Raw genomic sequence first — 18,577 nt, 5'->3', positions numbered from 1 at the left:
TTTGTACACTGAGAACAAGCCGCTGGACAACGGTTCTACCAGACTGACAAAAGGCAGAAAGAGAAAAAGATGCTCTGAGGCCGTTGAATAAGAACAAGGAATCACCATTCATGGCTCAAACAGATGGAAGCTTTAAAAAGGAATAAGTTCCTGTTTCTGAGTCGTGTCACAAACACGCTGTCAAAAGATGGAATGGTTCATATTAACAGAAGGTTAGTTTAGGGTTAGCAGTATTGGAGTTGGATCAATGAATGCACAACATATGGACAAATAGAGTAAAACTATTCAGCCACTGACATATGTCACGTTGAGTGAGCGTGGGTCATTTATGCCATGTTTGTTCTCCCCTGGCATGTTATTCATTCTTCTTCTGCTTTTGCATGCATACATATACATATATGTATATATACACATACATATATCAACTATTACCAACGTAAGCAATACATTGAGTGTCTGAACTATACTCCTTTTGTCTCTAAAATAAGAAGGTCAACAAACCCGTTTAGTTGAAGTGACCGGACCACGTGTTTACATGCGTGACGTCACCAAAACAAACGACGACATACAGTGGGTTGCAGTCCTCCCGCTTGATCCCTCCCGGCCACTGGACTGGCTCGTGACCGACACTGACCAATCACAGCTAAGAGTGCACACGGGCGACAACAAACATCAAATGCATTAGACCGAAGCCGAAATTCAAATATCGTGTTTTTCGACCTCCATTTAATTCAGTGTTGGACTCAGTCACGCGGAACCGACAACGACGACGAGCTGTGAGCGCGAGCAGCGCTGCGCACGGCTCATCCTCCGATGGCAGCGCTAACATGCTAAGATGCTAGCACCATGTTCAAAAATGTGTTCGGCTCAGGGTTCCTGGTTCGAACCGCTCATGTGATTCTGACATGGGTCATCACGTTAATACTCTTCCTCCATGACACAGGTAAGCCTGTTGAAGGGCACTGTTATGTGTGGAATGATACGCTCATGTAATGGTATTATCATATCTACTGATGTTACGGCTACACCAGTAACGTTATGTCATGTTATGTTATGTCATGTTACGGCTACACCAGTAACGTTATGTCATGTTATGTTATGTCATGTTACGGCTACACCAGTAACGTTATGTCATGTTATGTTATGTCATGTTACTGCTACACCAGTAACGTAATGTCATGTTACTGCTACACCAGTAACGTTATGTCATGTAACTGCTACACCAGTAACGTTATGTCATGTTACTGCTACACCAGTAACGTTATGTCATGTTACTGCTACACCAGTAACGTTATGTCATGTTACTGCTACACCAGTAACATTATGTCATGTTACACCAGTAACGTTATGTCATGTTACACCAGTAACGTAATGTCATGTTACTGCTACACCAGTAACGTTATGTCATGTTACTGCTACACCAGTAACGTTATGTCATGTTACTGCTACACCAGTAACGTTATGTCATGTTACACCAGTAACGTAATGTCATGTTACACCAGTAACGTTATGTCATGTTACTGCTACACCAGTAACGTTATGTCATGTTACACCAGTAACGTTATGTCATGTTACACCAGTAACGTTATGTCATGTTACTGCTACACCAGTAACGTTATGTCATGTTACACCAGTAACGTTATGTCATGTTACACCAGTAACGTTATGTCATGTTACTGCTACACCAGTAACGTTATGTCATGTTACACCAGTAACGTTATGTCATGTTACACCAGTAACGTTATGTCATGTTACTGCTACACCAGTAACGTAATGTCATGTTACTGCTACACCAGTAACGTTATGTCATGTTACTGCTACACCAGTAATGTTATGTCATGTTACTGCTACGCAAGTAACGTTATGTCATGTTACTGCTACGCAAGTAACGTAATGTCATGTTACTGCTACACCAGTAACGTTATGTCATGTTACTGCTACACCAGTAACGTTATGTCATGTTACACCAGTAACGTTATGTCATGTTACTGCTACACCAGTAACGTTATGTCATGTAACTGCTACACCAGTAACGTTATGTCATGTAACTGCTACACCAGTAACGTTATGTCATGTTACACCAGTAACGTTATGTCATGTTACACCAGTAACGTTATGTCATGTTACACCAGTAACGTTATGTCATGTTACTGCTACACCAGTAACGTTATGTCATGTTACTGCTACACCAGTAACGTTATGTCATGTAACTGCTACACCAGTAACGTTATGTCACGTTACACCAGTAACGTTATGTCATGTTACTGCTACACCAGTAACGTTATGTCATGTTACTGCTACACCAGTAATGTTATGTCATGTTACTGCTACACCAGTAACGTTATGTCATGTTACACCAGTAACGTTATGTCATGTTACACCAGTAACGTTATGTCATGTTACTGCTACACCAGTAACGTTATGTCATGTTACTGCTACACCAGTAATGTTATGTCATGTTACTGCTACGCAAGTAACGTAATGTCATGTTACTGCTACACCAGTAACGTTATGTCATGTTACTGCTACACCAGTAACGTTATGTCATGTTACACCAGTAACGTTATGTCACGTTACACCAGTAACGTTATGTCATGTTACTGCCACACCAGTAACGTTATATCATGTTACTGCCACACCAGTAACGTTATGTCATGTTACTGCTACACCAGTAACGTAATGTCATCTTACTGCTACACCAGTAACGTAATGTCATGTTACTGCTACACCAGTAACGTTATGTCATGTTACTGCTACACCAGTAACGTTATGTCATGTAACTGCTACACCAGTAACATTATGTCATGTTACACCAGTAACGTTATGTCATGTTACTGCTACGCAAGTAACGTAATGTCATGTTACTGCTACGCAAGTAACGTTATGTCATGTTACTGCTACACAAATAACGTTATGTCGTGTTACTGCTACACAAGTAACGTTATGTCATGTTACACCAGTAACGTTATGTCATGTTACACCAGTAACGTTATGTCATGTTACTGCTACACCAGTAACGTAATGTCATGTTACTGCTACACCAGTAACGTTATGTCATGTTACTGCTACACCAGTAACATTATGTCATGTTACACCAGTAACGTTATGTCATGTTACACCAGTAACGTTATGTCATGTTACTGCTACACCAGTAACGTAATGTCATGTTACTGCTACACCAGTAACGTTATGTAATGTTACTGCTACACCAGTAACGTTATGTCATGTTACTGCCACACCAGTAACGTTATGTCATGTTACTGCTACACCAGTAACGTTATGTCATGTTACTGCTACACCAGTAACGTAATGTCATGTTACTGCTACACCAGTAACGTTATGTCATGTTATTGCTACACCAGTAACGTAATGTCATGTTACTGCTACACCAGTAATGTTATGTCATGTTACTGCTACACCAGTAACATTATGTCATGTTACACCAGTAACGTTATGTCATGTTACACCAGTAACGTTATGTCATGTTACTGCCACACCAGTAACGTTATGTCATGTTACTGCTACACCAGTAACGTTATGTCATGTTACTGCCACACCAGTAACGTTATGTCATGTAACTGCTACACCAGTAACGTTATGTCATGTTACTGCTACACCAGTAACGTTATGTCATGTAACTGCTACACCAGTAACGTTATGTCATGTTACTGCTACACCAGTAATGTTATGTCATGTTACTGCTACACCAGTAACATTATGTCATGTTATTGCTACACCAGTAACGTAATGTCATGTTACTGCTACACCAGTAATGTTATGTCATGTTACTGCTACACCAGTAACATTATGTCATGTTACACCAGTAACGTTATGTCATGTTACACCAGTAACGTTATGTCATGTTACACCAGTAACGTTATGTCATGTTACTGCCACACCAGTAACGTTATGTCATGTTACTGCTACACCAGTAACGTTATGTCATGTTACTGCCACACCAGTAACGTTATGTCATGTTACTGCCACACCAGTAACGTTATGTCATGTAACTGCCACACCAGTAACGTTATGTCATGTAACTGCTACACCAGTAACGTTATGTCATGTTACTGCTACACCAGTAACGTTATGTCATGTAACTGCTACACCAGTAACGTTATGTCATGTTACACCAGTAACGTTATGTCATGTTACTGCTACACCAGTAACGTTATGTCATGTTACACCAGTAACGTTATGTCATGTTTCTGCTACACCAGTAACGTTATGTCATGTTGCTGCTACACCAGTAACGTTATGTCATGTTACTGCTACACCAGTAACGTTATGTCATGTTACTGCTACGCAAGTAACGTAATGTCATGTTACTGCTACGCAAGTAACGTTATGTCGTGTTACTGCTACGCAAGTAACGTTATGTCGTGTTACTGCTACACAAGTAACGTTATGTCATGTTACACCAGTAACGTTATGTCATGTTACACCAGTAACGTTATGTCATGTTACTCCTACACCAGTAACGTTATGTCATGTTACTGCTACACCAGTAACATTATGTCATGTTACACCAGTAACGTTATGTCATGTTACACCAGTAACGTTATGTCATGTTACTGCTACACCAGTAACGTAATGTCATGTTACTGCTACACCAGTAACGTTATGTCATGTTACTGCTACACCAGTAATGTTATGTCATGTTACTGCTACGCAAGTAACGTTATGTCATGTTACTGCTACGCAAGTAACGTAATGTCATGTTACTGCTACACCAGTAAAGTTATGTCATGTTACTGCTACACCAGTAACGTTATGTCATGTTACTGCTACACCAGTAACGTTATGTCATGTTACTGCTACACCAGTAACGTTATGTCATGTTACACCAGTAACGTTATGTCACGTTACACCAGTAACGTTATGTCATGTTACTGCCACACCAGTAACGTTATGTTATGTTACTGCCACACCAGTAACGTTATGTCATGTTACTGCTACACCAGTAACGTAATGTCATCTTACTGCTACACCAGTAACGTTATGTCATGTTACTGCTACACCAGTAACGTTATGTCATGTTACTGCTACACCAGTAACGTTATGTCATGTAACTGCTACACCAGTAACATTATGTCATGTTACACCAGTAACGTAATGTCATGTTACTGCTACGCAAGTAACGTAATGTCATGTTACTGCTACGCAAGTAACGTTATGTCATGTTACTGCTACACAAGTAACGTTATGTCATGTTACACCAGTAACGTTATGTCATGTTACACCAGTAACGTAATGTCATGTTACTGCTACGCAAGTAACGTTATGTCATGTTACTGCTACACAAGTAACGTTATGTCATGTTACACCAGTAACGTTATGTCATGTTACACCAGTAACGTTATGTCATGTTACTGCTACACCAGTAACGTAATGTCATGTTACTGCTACACCAGTAACGTTATGTCATGTTACTGCTACACCAGTAACATTATGTCATGTTACTGCTACGCAAGTAACGTAATGTCATGTTACTGCTACGCAAGTAACGTTATGTCATGTTACTGCTACACAAGTAACGTTATGTCATGTTACACCAGTAACGTTATGTCATGTTACACCAGTAACGTTATGTCATGTTACTGCTACACCAGTAACGTAATGTCATGTTACTGCTACACCAGTAACGTTATGTAATGTTACTGCTACACCAGTAACGTTATGTCATGTTACTGCTACACCAGTAACGTTATGTCATGTTACTGCTACACCAGTAACGTAATGTCATGTTACTGCTACACCAGTAATGTTATGTCATGTTACTGCTACACCAGTAACATTATGTCATGTTACACCAGTAACGTTATGTCATGTTACACCAGTAACGTTATGTCATGTTACTGCCACACCAGTAACGTTATGTCATGTTACTGCTACACCAGTAACGTTATGTCATGTTACTGCCACACCAGTAACGTTATGTCATGTAACTGCCACACCAGTAACGTTATGTCATGTTACTGCCACACCAGTAACGTTATGTCATGTAACTGCCACACCAGTAACGTTATGTCATGTTACTGCCACACCAGTAACGTTATGTCATGTAACTGCCACACCAGTAACGTTATGTCATGTTACTGCCACACCAGTAACGTTATGTCATGTAACTGCCACACCAGTAACGTTATGTCATGTTACTGCCACACCAGTAACGTTATGTCATGTAACTGCCACACCAGTAACGTTATGTCATGTTACTGCCACACCAGTAACGTTATGTCATGTAACTGCTACACCAGTAACGTTATGTCATGTAACTGCTACACCAGTAACGTTATGTCATGTTACACCAGTAACGTTATGTCATGTTGCTGCTACACCAGTAACGTTATGTCATGTTACTGCTACACCAGTAACGTTATGTCATGTTACTGCTACACCAGTAACATTATGTCATGTTACACCAGTAACGTTTTGTCATGTTACACCAGTAACGTTATGTCATGTTACTGCTACACCAGTAACGTAATGTCATGTTACTGCTACACCAGTAACGTTATGTAATGTTACTGCTACACCAGTAACGTTATGTCATGTTGCTGCTACACCAGTAACGTTATGTCATGTTACTGCCACACCAGTAACGTTATGTCATGTTACTGCTACACCAGTAACGTTATGTCATGTTACTGCTACACCAGTAACGTAATGTCATGTTACTGCTACACCAGTAATGTTATGTCATGTTACTGCTACACCAGTAACGTTATGTCATGTTACACCAGTAACGTTATGTCATGTTACACCAGTAACGTTATGTCATGTTACACCAGTAACGTTATGTCATGTTACTGCTACACCAGTAACGTTATGTCATGTTACTGCTACGCAAGTAACGTTATGTCATGTTACTGCTACACCAGTAACGTAATGTCATGTTACTGCCACACCAGTAACGTTATGTCATGTAACTGCCACACCAGTAACGTTATGTCATGTAACTGCTACACCAGTAACGTTATGTCATGTTACTGCTACACCAGTAACGTTATGTCATGTAACTGCTACACCAGTAACGTTATGTCATGTTACACCAGTAACGTTATGTCATGTTACTGCTACACCAGTAACGTTATGTCATGTTACTGCTACACCAGTAATGTTATGTCATGTTACTGCTACACCAGTAACGTTATGTCATGTTACACCAGTAACGTTATGTCATGTTACACCAGTAACGTTATGTCATGTTACTGCTACACCAGTAACGTAATGTCATGTTACTGCTACACCAGTAACGTTATGTCATGTTACTGCTACACCAGTAATGTTATGTCATGTTACTGCTACGCAAGTAACGTTATGTCATGTTACTGCTACGCAAGTAACGTAATGTCATGTTACTGCTACACCAGTAACGTTATGTCATGTTACTGCTACACCAGTAACGTTATGTCATGTTACACCAGTAACGTTATGTCACGTTACACCAGTAACGTTATGTCATGTTACTGCCACACCAGTAACGTTATGTTATGTTACTGCCACACCAGTAACGTTATGTCATGTTACTGCTACACCAGTAACGTAATGTCATCTTACTGCTACACCAGTAACGTTATGTCATGTTACTCCTACACCAGTAACGTTATGTCATGTTACTGCTACACCAGTAACGTTATGTCATGTTACACCAGTAACGTTATGTCATGTTACTGCTACGCAAGTAACGTAATGTCATGTTACTGCTACGCAAGTAACGTTATGTCATGTTACTGCTACACAAGTAACGTTATGTTGTGTTACTGCTACACCAGTAACGTTATGTCATGTTACACCAGTAACGTTATGTCATGTTACTGCTACACCAGTAACGTAATGTCATGTTACTGCTACACCAGTAACGTTATGTCATGTTACTGCTACACCAGTAACATTATGTCATGTTACACCAGTAACGTTATGTCATGTTACTGCTACACCAGTAACGTAATGTCATGTTACTGCTACACCAGTAACGTTATGTAATGTTACTGCTACACCAGTAACGTTATGTCATGTTACTGCTACACCAGTAATGTTATGTCATGTTACTGCCACACCAGTAACGTTATGTCATGTTACTGCTACACCAGTGACGTAATGTCATGTTACTGCTACACCAGTAATGTTATGTCATGTTACTGCTACGCAAGTAACGTTCTGTCATGTTACTGCTACGCAAGTAACGTAATGTCATGTTACTGCTACACCAGTAAAGTTATGTCATGTTACTGCTACACCAGTAACGTTATGTCATGTTACACCAGTAACGTTATGTCACGTTACACCAGTAACGTTATGTCATGTTACACCAGTAACGTTATGTCACGTTACACCAGTAACGTTATGTCATGTTACTGCCACACCAGTAACGTTATGTTATGTTACTGCTACACCAGTAACGTAATGTCATCTTACTGCTACACCAGTAACGTTATGTCATGTTACTCCTACACCAGTAACGTTATGTCATGTTACTGCTACACCAGTAACGTTATGTCATGTTACACCAGTAACGTTATGTCATGTTACTGCTACGCAAGTAACGTAATGTCATGTTACTGCTACGCAAGTAACGTTATGTCATGTTACTGCTACACAAGTAACGTTATGTTGTGTTACTGCTACACCAGTAACGTTATGTCATGTTACACCAGTAACGTTATGTCATGTTACTGCTACACCAGTAACGTAATGTCATGTTACTGCTACACCAGTAACGTTATGTCATGTTACTGCTACACCAGTAACATTATGTCATGTTACACCAGTAACGTTATGTCATGTTACTGCTACACCAGTAACGTAATGTCATGTTACTGCTACACCAGTAACGTTATGTAATGTTACTGCTACACCAGTAACGTTATGTCATGTTACTGCTACACCAGTAATGTTATGTCATGTTACTGCCACACCAGTAACGTTATGTCATGTTACTGCTACACCAGTGACGTAATGTCATGTTACTGCTACACCAGTAATGTTATGTCATGTTACTGCTACACCAGTAACGTTATGTCATGTTACACCAGTAACGTTATGTCATGTTACACCAGTAACGTTATGTCATGTTACACCAGTAACGTTATGTCATGTTACTGCTACACCAGTAACGTAATGTCATGTTACTGCTACACCAGTAACGTTATGTCATGTTACTGCTACACCAGTAATGTTATGTCATGTTACTGCTACGCAAGTAACGTTATGTCATGTTACTGCTACACCAGTAACGTAATGTCATGTTACTGCTACACCAGTAACGTTATGTCATGTTACTGCTACACCAGTAACGTAATGTCATGTTACTGCTACGCAAGTAACGTAATGTCATGTTACTGCTACACCAGTAACGTTATGTCATGTTACTGCTACACCAGTAACGCTATGTCATGTTACTGCTACACCAGTAACGTTATGTCATGTTACACCAGTAACGTTATGTCACGTTACACCAGTAACGTTATGTCATGTTACTGCTACACCAGTAACGTTATGTCATGTTACTGCTACACCAGTAACGTAATTTCATGTTACTGCTACACCAGTAATGTTATGTCATGTTACTGCTACACCAGTAACATTATGTCATGTTACACCAGTAACGTTATGTCATGTTACACCAGTAACGTTATGTCATGTTACTGCTACACCAGTAACGTAATGTCATGTTACTGCTACACCAGTAACGTTATGTCATGTAACTGCTACACCAGTAACGTTATGTCATGTTACTGCTACACCAGTAACGTTATGTCATGTAACTGCTACACCAGTAACGTTATGTCATGTTACACCAGTAACGTTATGTCATGTTACTGCTACACCAGTAACGTTATGTCATGTTACTGCTACACCAGTAACGTTATGTCATGTTACTGCTACACCAGTAACGTTATGTCATGTTACACCAGTAACGTTATGTCACGTTACACCAGTAACGTTATGTCATGTTACTGCCACACCAGTAACGTTATGTCATGTTACTGCCACACCAGTAACGTTATGTCATGTTACTGCTACACCAGTAACGTAATGTCATGTTACTGCTACACCAGTAACGTTATGTCATGTTACTGCTACACCAGTAACGTTATGTCATGTTACTGCTACACCAGTAACGTTATGTCATGTAACTGCTACACCAGTAACGTTATGTCATGTTGCTGCTACACCAGTAACGTTATGTCATGTTACACCAGTAACGTTATGTCACGTTACACCAGTAACGTTATGTCATGTTGCTGCTACACCAGTAACGTTATGTCATGTTACTGCTACACCAGTAACGTTATGTCATGTTGCTGCTACACCAGTAACGTTATGTCATGTTACTGCTACACCAGTAACGTAATGTCATGTTACTGCTACACCAGTAACGTAATGTCATGTTACTGCTACACCAGTAACGTTATGTCATGTTACTGCCACACCAGTAACGTTATGTCATGTTACTGCTACACCAGTAACGTTATGTCATGTTACTGCTACACCAGTAACGTTATGTCATGTAACTGCTACACCAGTAACGTTATGTCATGTAACTGGTACACCAGTAACGTTATGTCATGTAACTGCTACACCAGTAACATTATGTCATGTTACACCAGTAACGTTATGTCATGTTACTGCTACACCAGTAACGTTATGTCATGTTTCTGCTACACCAGTAACGTTATGTCATGTTACTGCTACACCAGTAACGTTATGTCATGTTGCTGCTACACCAGTAACGTTATGTCATGTTACTGCTACACCAGTAACGTTATGTCATGTAACTGCTACACCAGTAACGTTATGTCATGTAACTGGTACACCAGTAACGTTATGTCATGTAACTGCTACACCAGTAACATTATGTCATGTTACACCAGTAACGTAATGTCATGTTACTGCTACACCAGTAACGTTATGTCATGTTACACCAGTAACGTTATGTCATGTAACTGCTACACCAGTAACATAATGTCATGTTACACCAGTAACGTTATGTCATGTTACTGCTACACCAGTAACGTTATGTCATGTTACTGCTACACCAGTAACATTATGTCATGGTACACCAGTAACGTTATGTCATGTAACTGCTACACCAGTAACATTATGTCACGTTACACCAGTAACGTAATGTCATGTTACTGCTACACCAGTAACGTTATGTCATGTTACACCGGTAACGTTATGTCACGTTACACCAGTAACGTTATGTCATGTTACTGCTACACCAGTAACGTTATGTCATGTTGCTGCTACACCAGTAACGTTATGTCATGTTACTGCTACACCAGTAACGTTATGTCATGTTACCTTCTACACAAGTAGCGTTATGTCATGTTACTGCTACACCAGTAACGTTATGTCATGTTACTGCTACACCAGTAACGTTATGTCATGTTACTGCTACACCAGTAACGTTATGTCATGTTACTGCTACACCAGTAACGTTATGTCATGTAACTGCTACACCAGTAACGTTATGTCATGTTACACCGGTAACGTTATGTCACGTTACACCAGTAACGTTATGTCATGTTACTGCTACACCAGTAACGTTATGTCATGTTGCTGCTACACCAGTAACGTTATGTCATGTTACTGCTACACCAGTAACGTTATGTCATGTTGCTGCTACACCAGTAACGTTATGTCATGTTACTGCTACACCAGTAACGTTATGTCATGTTACCTTCTACACAAGTAGCGTTATGTCATGTTACTGCTACACCAGTAACGTTATGTCATGTTACTGCTACACCAGTAACGTTATGTCATGTTACTGCTACACCAGTAACGTTATGTCATGTTACTGCTACACCAGTAACGTTATGTCATGTTACTGCTACACCAGTAACGTTATGTCATGTTACACCAGTAACGTTACGTCATGTTACTGCTACACCAGTAACGTTATGTCATGTTACCTTCTACACCAGTAACGTTATGTCATGTTGCTGCTACACCAGTAACGTTATGTCATGTTGCTGCTACACCAGTAACGTTATGTCATGTTACCTTCTACACCAGTAACGTTATGTCATGTTACCTTCTACACAAGTAGCGTTATGTCATGTTACTGCTACACAAGTAACGTTATGTCATGTTACTGCTACACCAGTAACGTTATGTCATGTTACTGCTACACCAGTAATGTTATGTCATGTTGCTGCTACACCAGTAACGTTATGTCATGTTACTGCTACACCAGTAATGTTATGTCATGTTACGTTGTGTGCGTCTGTGTATAGTGCTGAGGAAGCAGGAGGAGACTGGCCAGCTGGTCCAGCCCGTGCTCTTCGTCCTGCTGGTCCTGGTGTCGGTGTTGCTCTATTTCGCTGTTTCTCTGATGGACCCGGGCTTCATCCTGTCTGATGACCGTGATTTACATGTGAGTGCTGATGTAGATCTCCATCATTAGACACATCACAAATCTTTGTCAAGATGGTTTTGCACCAACAGTGGTAATGGTTTGACTGGGACTATCAGCCACTTCTAAAATGTGTGAGAATGTGCCACGTGTTCATGGATAATGGAGTGTCTATACTGTAGGGTTTCCTTCAAGGGGTTGGCTCCCTGAGCTGAGAACCATTCATTGATCCTTGATCAGAATCAGCTTTATTGGCCATGTGTGCGTACGCACGCAAACGTACTGTCCATACACTGAATTAGACAAACAACTAAAGATGTACAATACAAACAAATCACATTACTTTAATTGTATTTGAATAGAAAAAGATCTGTATGCCTCGGAAGGGATTTGTGTAATATTAGAAGTCATAATAGGGGTTGGTACTGGTTTATGTAGATCATAGGATCTTGAATGAATGCGAAAATATAGTGTGCAGTAAAGTCTGTCTATTTAAGTTACTCAAAGGTTTAGCTATCACCAGTTCTGATAGAGACCCAGGAGAAGGGGTACATCAAACCCGTGGGATTGTTGTCATGTTTGTGGGGATGTAAATTACAAATAAAGGTTCTGATGAATGCTTGGACTGAAAATGGGCAGTGGCTTCCCTGACCAGTTCGTCTTGTGTGTTCCAGTTCACGCTGGGAGTGACGGAGGAGCAGCAGGACATGATCCCCCCCACCACCAAACCCCTGCGACAGCGCCGCTGTGGCCACTGTCTGCTGCAGGTAGCCTCCATACACCACGCTGCCACTTTCATGTGAATTAACACAATTAGAACAACACGGCACACTGAACAAGGCATCTTGAATACTGTTGGATTGATTGGTTTTCTGTAGACATGGTGTTGTACTCTTTCATCTGTGGGAGCAGTGTGACACTCAATGTTCCACAGTACTTCTAAGCTCTCCTCGTGCTATAGAACAACAGATGGGTTGCAGAGCACACACCTGTCCTCCCTCCAGTGAACACAGATCGTCACATACTGTGAGTTTAACCCTTCTATGAAGACACAGGACTGGACCCTGACACCAGAGAAGTCTCATCTAGATGTGATGTTTTCTGGTGCTGCGTATCATTTGCTTTGAATTGTAAGCAGCAAGAAAAGCCGTCTCTACGTACAGGTCATTATTTCAACCTGATTATATTGAGCTTGTAAAGCCACACACATTCTGATCATCAACAATAAAGTAACTCTGGTGTGTTCTGCACCAGCAGGTCCTCCGCTTCCATCAGGAGCGGTTCTGATCATGCATGAATGGTCCATTCGTGATGCAAAAGGGAAAAAAGATACTTCACCAAATACGACTGCAGCAGAAACATGTCGGCGTATTTCTGTTGTAAATATCACAACTGTTGATTATCCATTTGCTCTGAGAAGGTTCCACGTTCCCCTCTCTGAGATCTGTTGTGAGCACAGAAACACACCCAGACCCGTTCCTCAGGGACATCATGTGTCCTGGCTGAGGGTCTATACAATATCTCTATGCAGCTGCTGTTCCAGGCTGGAGAGCGACAGCGGTTATTAATCTCTTTATTTTTCACACCAATCGACTTAACCACAACACTGACTAGTTCAAACCAACAGGTGTATGTTTCATCTAAATACAAGGACCTTTATTCCAAGCAGCAGCCAATGAGATCCAAGCACTGCCAGACGTGTCAGCACTGTGTCCGGCGGTACGACCACCACTGCCCCTGGATCGAGAACTGTGTTGGTGAGAGGAACCACCGCTGGTTTGTGTTCTACCTGGCCGTCCAGCTGCTGGTGCTGCTGTGGGGGCTGCACATCGCCTGGTGAGTACAACCCCGTCACCGTCATCTGTGCCGGCAGGTCAGCACTGCAACGTCAAAGCTTCTCTTGTGTCATCAGGACGGGTTTCAGCTACGCACCCAGCTGGCAGCTGTGGCTGCGTACCAACGGCGTGCTGCTGACCGTGGTGGTGCTGGTGGTTCTGCTGTCACTGATTGTGCTGCTCCTGCTCGGCTCCCACCTCTACCTGGTGTCTCTCAACACCACCACCTGGGAGTTCATGTCGCGCCACCGGATCTCCTACCTGAAACACTGCGGCGCTGATGAAAACCCCTTCGACCGCGGCACCTTCAACAACCTTTGGGGTTTCTTCTGCGTGTGGGGCACAGTGGTGTGGGAACAGGTGTACTTCAGGGAGGGCAGCGACCAGGTCTAGGATTACAGGACTTTGAGACACATAAGCAACCGCTCGGGATTTTGGGATCAGTGGGAAGATGAATTATGCTTGTGTGCCATTGTTTACCTTTGTGAAGACACTTGTGTTGTCGTCCCACATTTAGCTTCTTGAACATCTCTCCACTGCAGTGTGCTTCCTGTTTCTCACCCACGTGGCTGTCAACAGACGGACAGCCGGTTACCAGCACTCCAGACATTCTTCAAACAGTTGTTTACAGCCATTCAGTAGCATTTCAAGCCCGTTACTGTCTGATGTCAAAGCTATGAGTAAAGCAAGTTGTAAAGCCCTGTCGGGCATGCCACCTGACCCTTGCGCCGACGTACTCCAATTCAGTTTATTTTGTATAGCCAGAATCACAAACTCCCCTCAGAGGGCTTTACAATCTGTACACATACGACATCCCTGACCTTTGACCTCACATCTGAGAAAAAGTGAAGAAACCTTCAGGAGAGAGAAGAGGAGATAGGTGCTCAGTGTATCCTAAAACATCCCCCAGCAGCCTATAAGCCTATAGCAGCATATCAAGGGGCTGGACCAGGGCAAACCTGATTCAGCCCTAACTATAAGCACTATTAAAGAGGAAAGTCTTAAGTCTATTCTTGAATGAGGTGACTGTGTCTGCCTCCCGGACTGAAAGTGGAAGCTGGTTCCATAAAAGAGGAGCTTGATAACTGAAGGCTCTGGCTCCCATCCTACTTTTTAGGACTCTAGGAACCACAAGTAGCCCCGCATTTAGTGAGCGCAGCTCTCTAGTGGGGCAATATGGTACTACAAGCTCCTTAAGATATGATGGTGCATCACCAATCAAGGCTTTGTAGGTGAGGAGAAGAATTTTAAATGTGATTCTTGATTTTACAGGGAGCCAGTGCAGAGCAGCTAATACAGGAGTCATGTGATCTCTTTTCTTAGTTTTTGTAAGTACACGAGCTGCAGCATTCTGGATCAACTGGAGGGATTTAAGAGACTTATTAGAGCAGCCTGATAATAAGGAGTTGCAGTAATCTAGTCTGGAAGTAACAAACGCGTGAACCAGCTTTTCTGCATCTTTTTGAGACAAGATGTGCCTGATTTTTGAAATGTTACGTAGCTGATAAAATGCAGTCCTTGAGATTTGCTTAACGTGGGAGTTAAAGGACAAGTCTCGGTCAAAGATAACGCCCACTAAATCATGTGAACATTGTACACCCGACTGTTAAATCATTTAGAAGTTTACTCTTAATACATAAATCAATAATTGCATAAACATTCGATTTAATAATATTTATATATTTTTACATATTTTACTTGTTTTAGGTGCATGTGTAGACAATCCAGATGTGTGGTTGCTATGGTTTCTCTGTTCACTGACTGCAGTCAGATCCTGATTGACAGGTTAAATAATTAGATTGCTGTAATTGCCGAGTCGTATTTCTTCTGCTGGGCGTGCTTCAGCAGCTGAAGTGAGAACAAGTTATCATTTGTTTAACCCTTAGCTCATTTGAAATGTGAAGGTAGAATTTAATCCAACCTTGATGTGCAGGAGGCTCTGATTTTGCCATTTTATATTGTATATCATTTTGTAACTTTTGAAGCAGAAAATGTCTAGATTTTTGTATGACTATTTTAATGTAGTAAGTGAAGAACAATACAGCGTTGGTCATTTTTGTGCAACAGCAATACACGTGTTGGGTTCAATGGACAGCAGGAGGATTGGACACATGCAGACTGCCTTCAGTTGGACTCCTTGTCAAAGATTTTATGAATGAACATTTAATTCATGTTGTGTACTACATGTACCTATTATATGCAATGTTTTTACGACTTTAAAATAAATGTTCATGAGTTTCTTGGTCATTTAAAGTCCAGCAGATATCAATTTATTCATTCATATTTACACTACATATAGGTCTGTTCTATAGGAGCATAATCTTCATGATAGTATCGTTTTAAACTAACTAATGCAGTTGTATTGACGTCTAATGGTTATAATAAATAGCAGAAGATACAATTTGGCCTTCAGATAAGCTTTTCTTCATTAAGATCAAATATTTACAGTGTAGTTCTGAACAATGTCCATTTGTAAAACGATTGCCCTGGTGACATATTTCATACAGTGTGATTGATCCTCCAGCTTGATGAGCATGAACAGGAGCCTTCAAAGGAGGACGAGGAGCAGGAGGAGCAGCCTTTCACAAGGCGTGAGGGAGTCAACTCATGGAAGAGAAGTCAAAGTGGGCAAAGATGTCCTGCTGCTCGGCGGTGAGGGTGCAGGGGGTCTGTGGGGGGGTGAAGACCGGCTTGAGACGGGTGAACTCCTCGTCGAAGTTACTGACGTCCTTCTCCGCTCTGATGACCGGCAGGAAGGGAGGCGGCAGGTCTTTGGCCAGGAGAGCGGCCCAGTCCATTCTCTGTGAACACAGCGGCAGAAGTCACGAAAACATCACGCACAGAAACATGACTTTCATAGTGTCGCCGGCGCTCAATAAAAAGATATTCAACTGGTGCATAATGTAGAAAAAACGTCATTTTCACAGCAGCCGCCACTGATGTTCTCCATGATGTGCTTTAACTGCTAGATCACCCCAAGCGGGCAATTTACATCTGCAGAATTATGATCCCTTTAAGAGGCGCTGGATTATTGACACTATTACAATAGAACTCTACGAGCTCAGTTAGAGATCAAATGGTCCTCTTCTGAAGAGTCGGAGCTCTAAGGAACGAAGAGGTGACGGGGGATCAATGATAATGACCTTAAAGAATCGGTGTCTTTTGATCTCCGAGGCATCTTCCTCGCCTCCTCCCAGTCTCTTCTCAGGATTCTTCTGCAGCAGCTGAACACAATGGAAGAATGGAGAAGAGTTGATAAACGTGAGATCATTCAGAGAGAGACTCGAGGTCCGTTAGCTGAGCCCACCTTCTGGATGAGGGACACCGACTCAGGAGAAAGGAAGCGAGGGAAGCGCACGTCGTCGTTGACGATGCTGTCAAACACCTCCTCCTCATCATCACCTGGGAAAGGAGACTGAACAAAGAGAAGCACACACTGAATGCTGCTCTGGAGATGCTGGTCCTCACAGACCATCTCAACAGCTGATAAACAATCTTAAAACAATAATCACATGTTCTCACATGCATGCACACAAGCTGTTTAAGCATAATGTACATTTTATTATTCTTAGATGTTGACACAGAGACCCGAAACAAGATGAGGCCTCAAGATCATGAACAAGAGCCACAAGCAAGCATCTAACGAGGGGGAGGAGAGAGGAGAGAAGAGGAGGAGCCACAAGCAAGCATCTAACGAGGGGGAGGAGAGAGGAGAGAAGAGGAGGAGCCACAAGCAAGCATCTAACGAGGGGGATGAGAGAGGAGAGGAGAGAAGAGGAGGAGCCACAAGCAAGCATCTAACGAGGGGGATGAGAGAGGAGAGGAGAGAAGAGGAGGAGCCACAAGCAAGCATCTAACGAGGGGGGAAGAGAGGAGAGAAGAGGAGGAGCCACAAGCAAGCATCTAACGAGGGGGAGGAGAGGAGAGAAGAGGAGGAGCCACAAGCAAGCATCTAACGAGGGGAGAGGAGAGAAGAGGAGGAGCCACAAGCAAGCATCTAACGAGGGGGGGGGAGAGAGGAGGAGCCACAAGCAAGCATCTAACGAGGGGGGGGGAGAGAGGAGGAGCCACAAGCAAGCATCTAACGAGGGGGGAGGAGAGAGGAGGAGCCACAAGCAAGCATCTAACGAGGGGGGGGGGGGAGAGAGGAGGAGCCACAAGCAAGCATCTAACGAGGGGAGAGGAGAGAGGAGGAGCCACAAGCAAGCATCTAACGAGGGGGGAGGAGAGAGGAGGAGCCACAAGCAAGCATCTAACGAGGGGGGAGGAGAGAGGAGGAGCCACAAGCAAGCATCTAACGAGGGGAGAGGAGAGAGGAGAGGAGAGAAGAGGAGGAGCCACAAGCAAGCATCTAACGAGGGGGGAGGAGAGA

General features: G+C 42.3%; 2 protein-coding genes across 4 annotated transcripts in view; one reads left to right on the top strand and one right to left on the bottom strand.

Moving 5' to 3' along the window:
- The first annotated feature begins 538 nt into the window (after nucleotides 1-538).
- Nucleotides 539-16,458, top strand: zdhhc12b (zinc finger DHHC-type palmitoyltransferase 12b). Of its 2 annotated transcripts, none has more exons than XM_034546824.1 (5): nucleotides 539-943; nucleotides 12,252-12,391; nucleotides 13,045-13,137; nucleotides 14,040-14,206; nucleotides 14,283-16,458. In XM_034546824.1, the coding sequence occupies exons 1-5, from the start codon at nucleotides 847-849 to the stop codon at nucleotides 14,596-14,598; spliced, it is 813 nt and encodes a 270-aa protein (XP_034402715.1). In that variant the 5' UTR covers nucleotides 539-846; the 3' UTR covers nucleotides 14,599-16,458. The 2 variants fall into 2 exon arrangements, with proteins under 2 accessions (XP_034402715.1, XP_034402714.1); XM_034546823.1 differs by having other exon boundaries at nucleotides 550-943; nucleotides 13,998-14,206; nucleotides 14,283-15,041.
- A 95-nt stretch (nucleotides 16,459-16,553) lies between these two features.
- Nucleotides 16,554-18,577, bottom strand: part of pkn3 (protein kinase N3) — a 63,178-nt gene continuing 61,154 nt past the window's right edge. For both annotated transcript variants that reach the window (XM_034546821.1, XM_034546822.1), the window contains exons 20-22: nucleotides 17,513-17,620; nucleotides 17,349-17,429; nucleotides 16,554-17,006 (exon numbers count right to left, since the gene is read on the bottom strand). In XM_034546821.1, the coding sequence (XP_034402712.1) occupies nucleotides 16,806-17,006; nucleotides 17,349-17,429; nucleotides 17,513-17,620 (390 nt within the window). In that variant the 3' untranslated portion in view covers nucleotides 16,554-16,805. The remainder of the gene's footprint in view (nucleotides 17,007-17,348; nucleotides 17,430-17,512; nucleotides 17,621-18,577) is intronic.

Source organism: Cyclopterus lumpus, chromosome 12, assembly GCF_009769545.1.
Source record: "Cyclopterus lumpus isolate fCycLum1 chromosome 12, fCycLum1.pri, whole genome shotgun sequence".
Classification (NCBI taxonomy): Eukaryota; Metazoa; Chordata; class Actinopteri; order Perciformes; family Cyclopteridae; genus Cyclopterus; species Cyclopterus lumpus.
The sequence above is the reverse complement of the archived record's forward strand: the minus strand, read 5'-3'. Positions and strand labels throughout refer to the sequence as shown.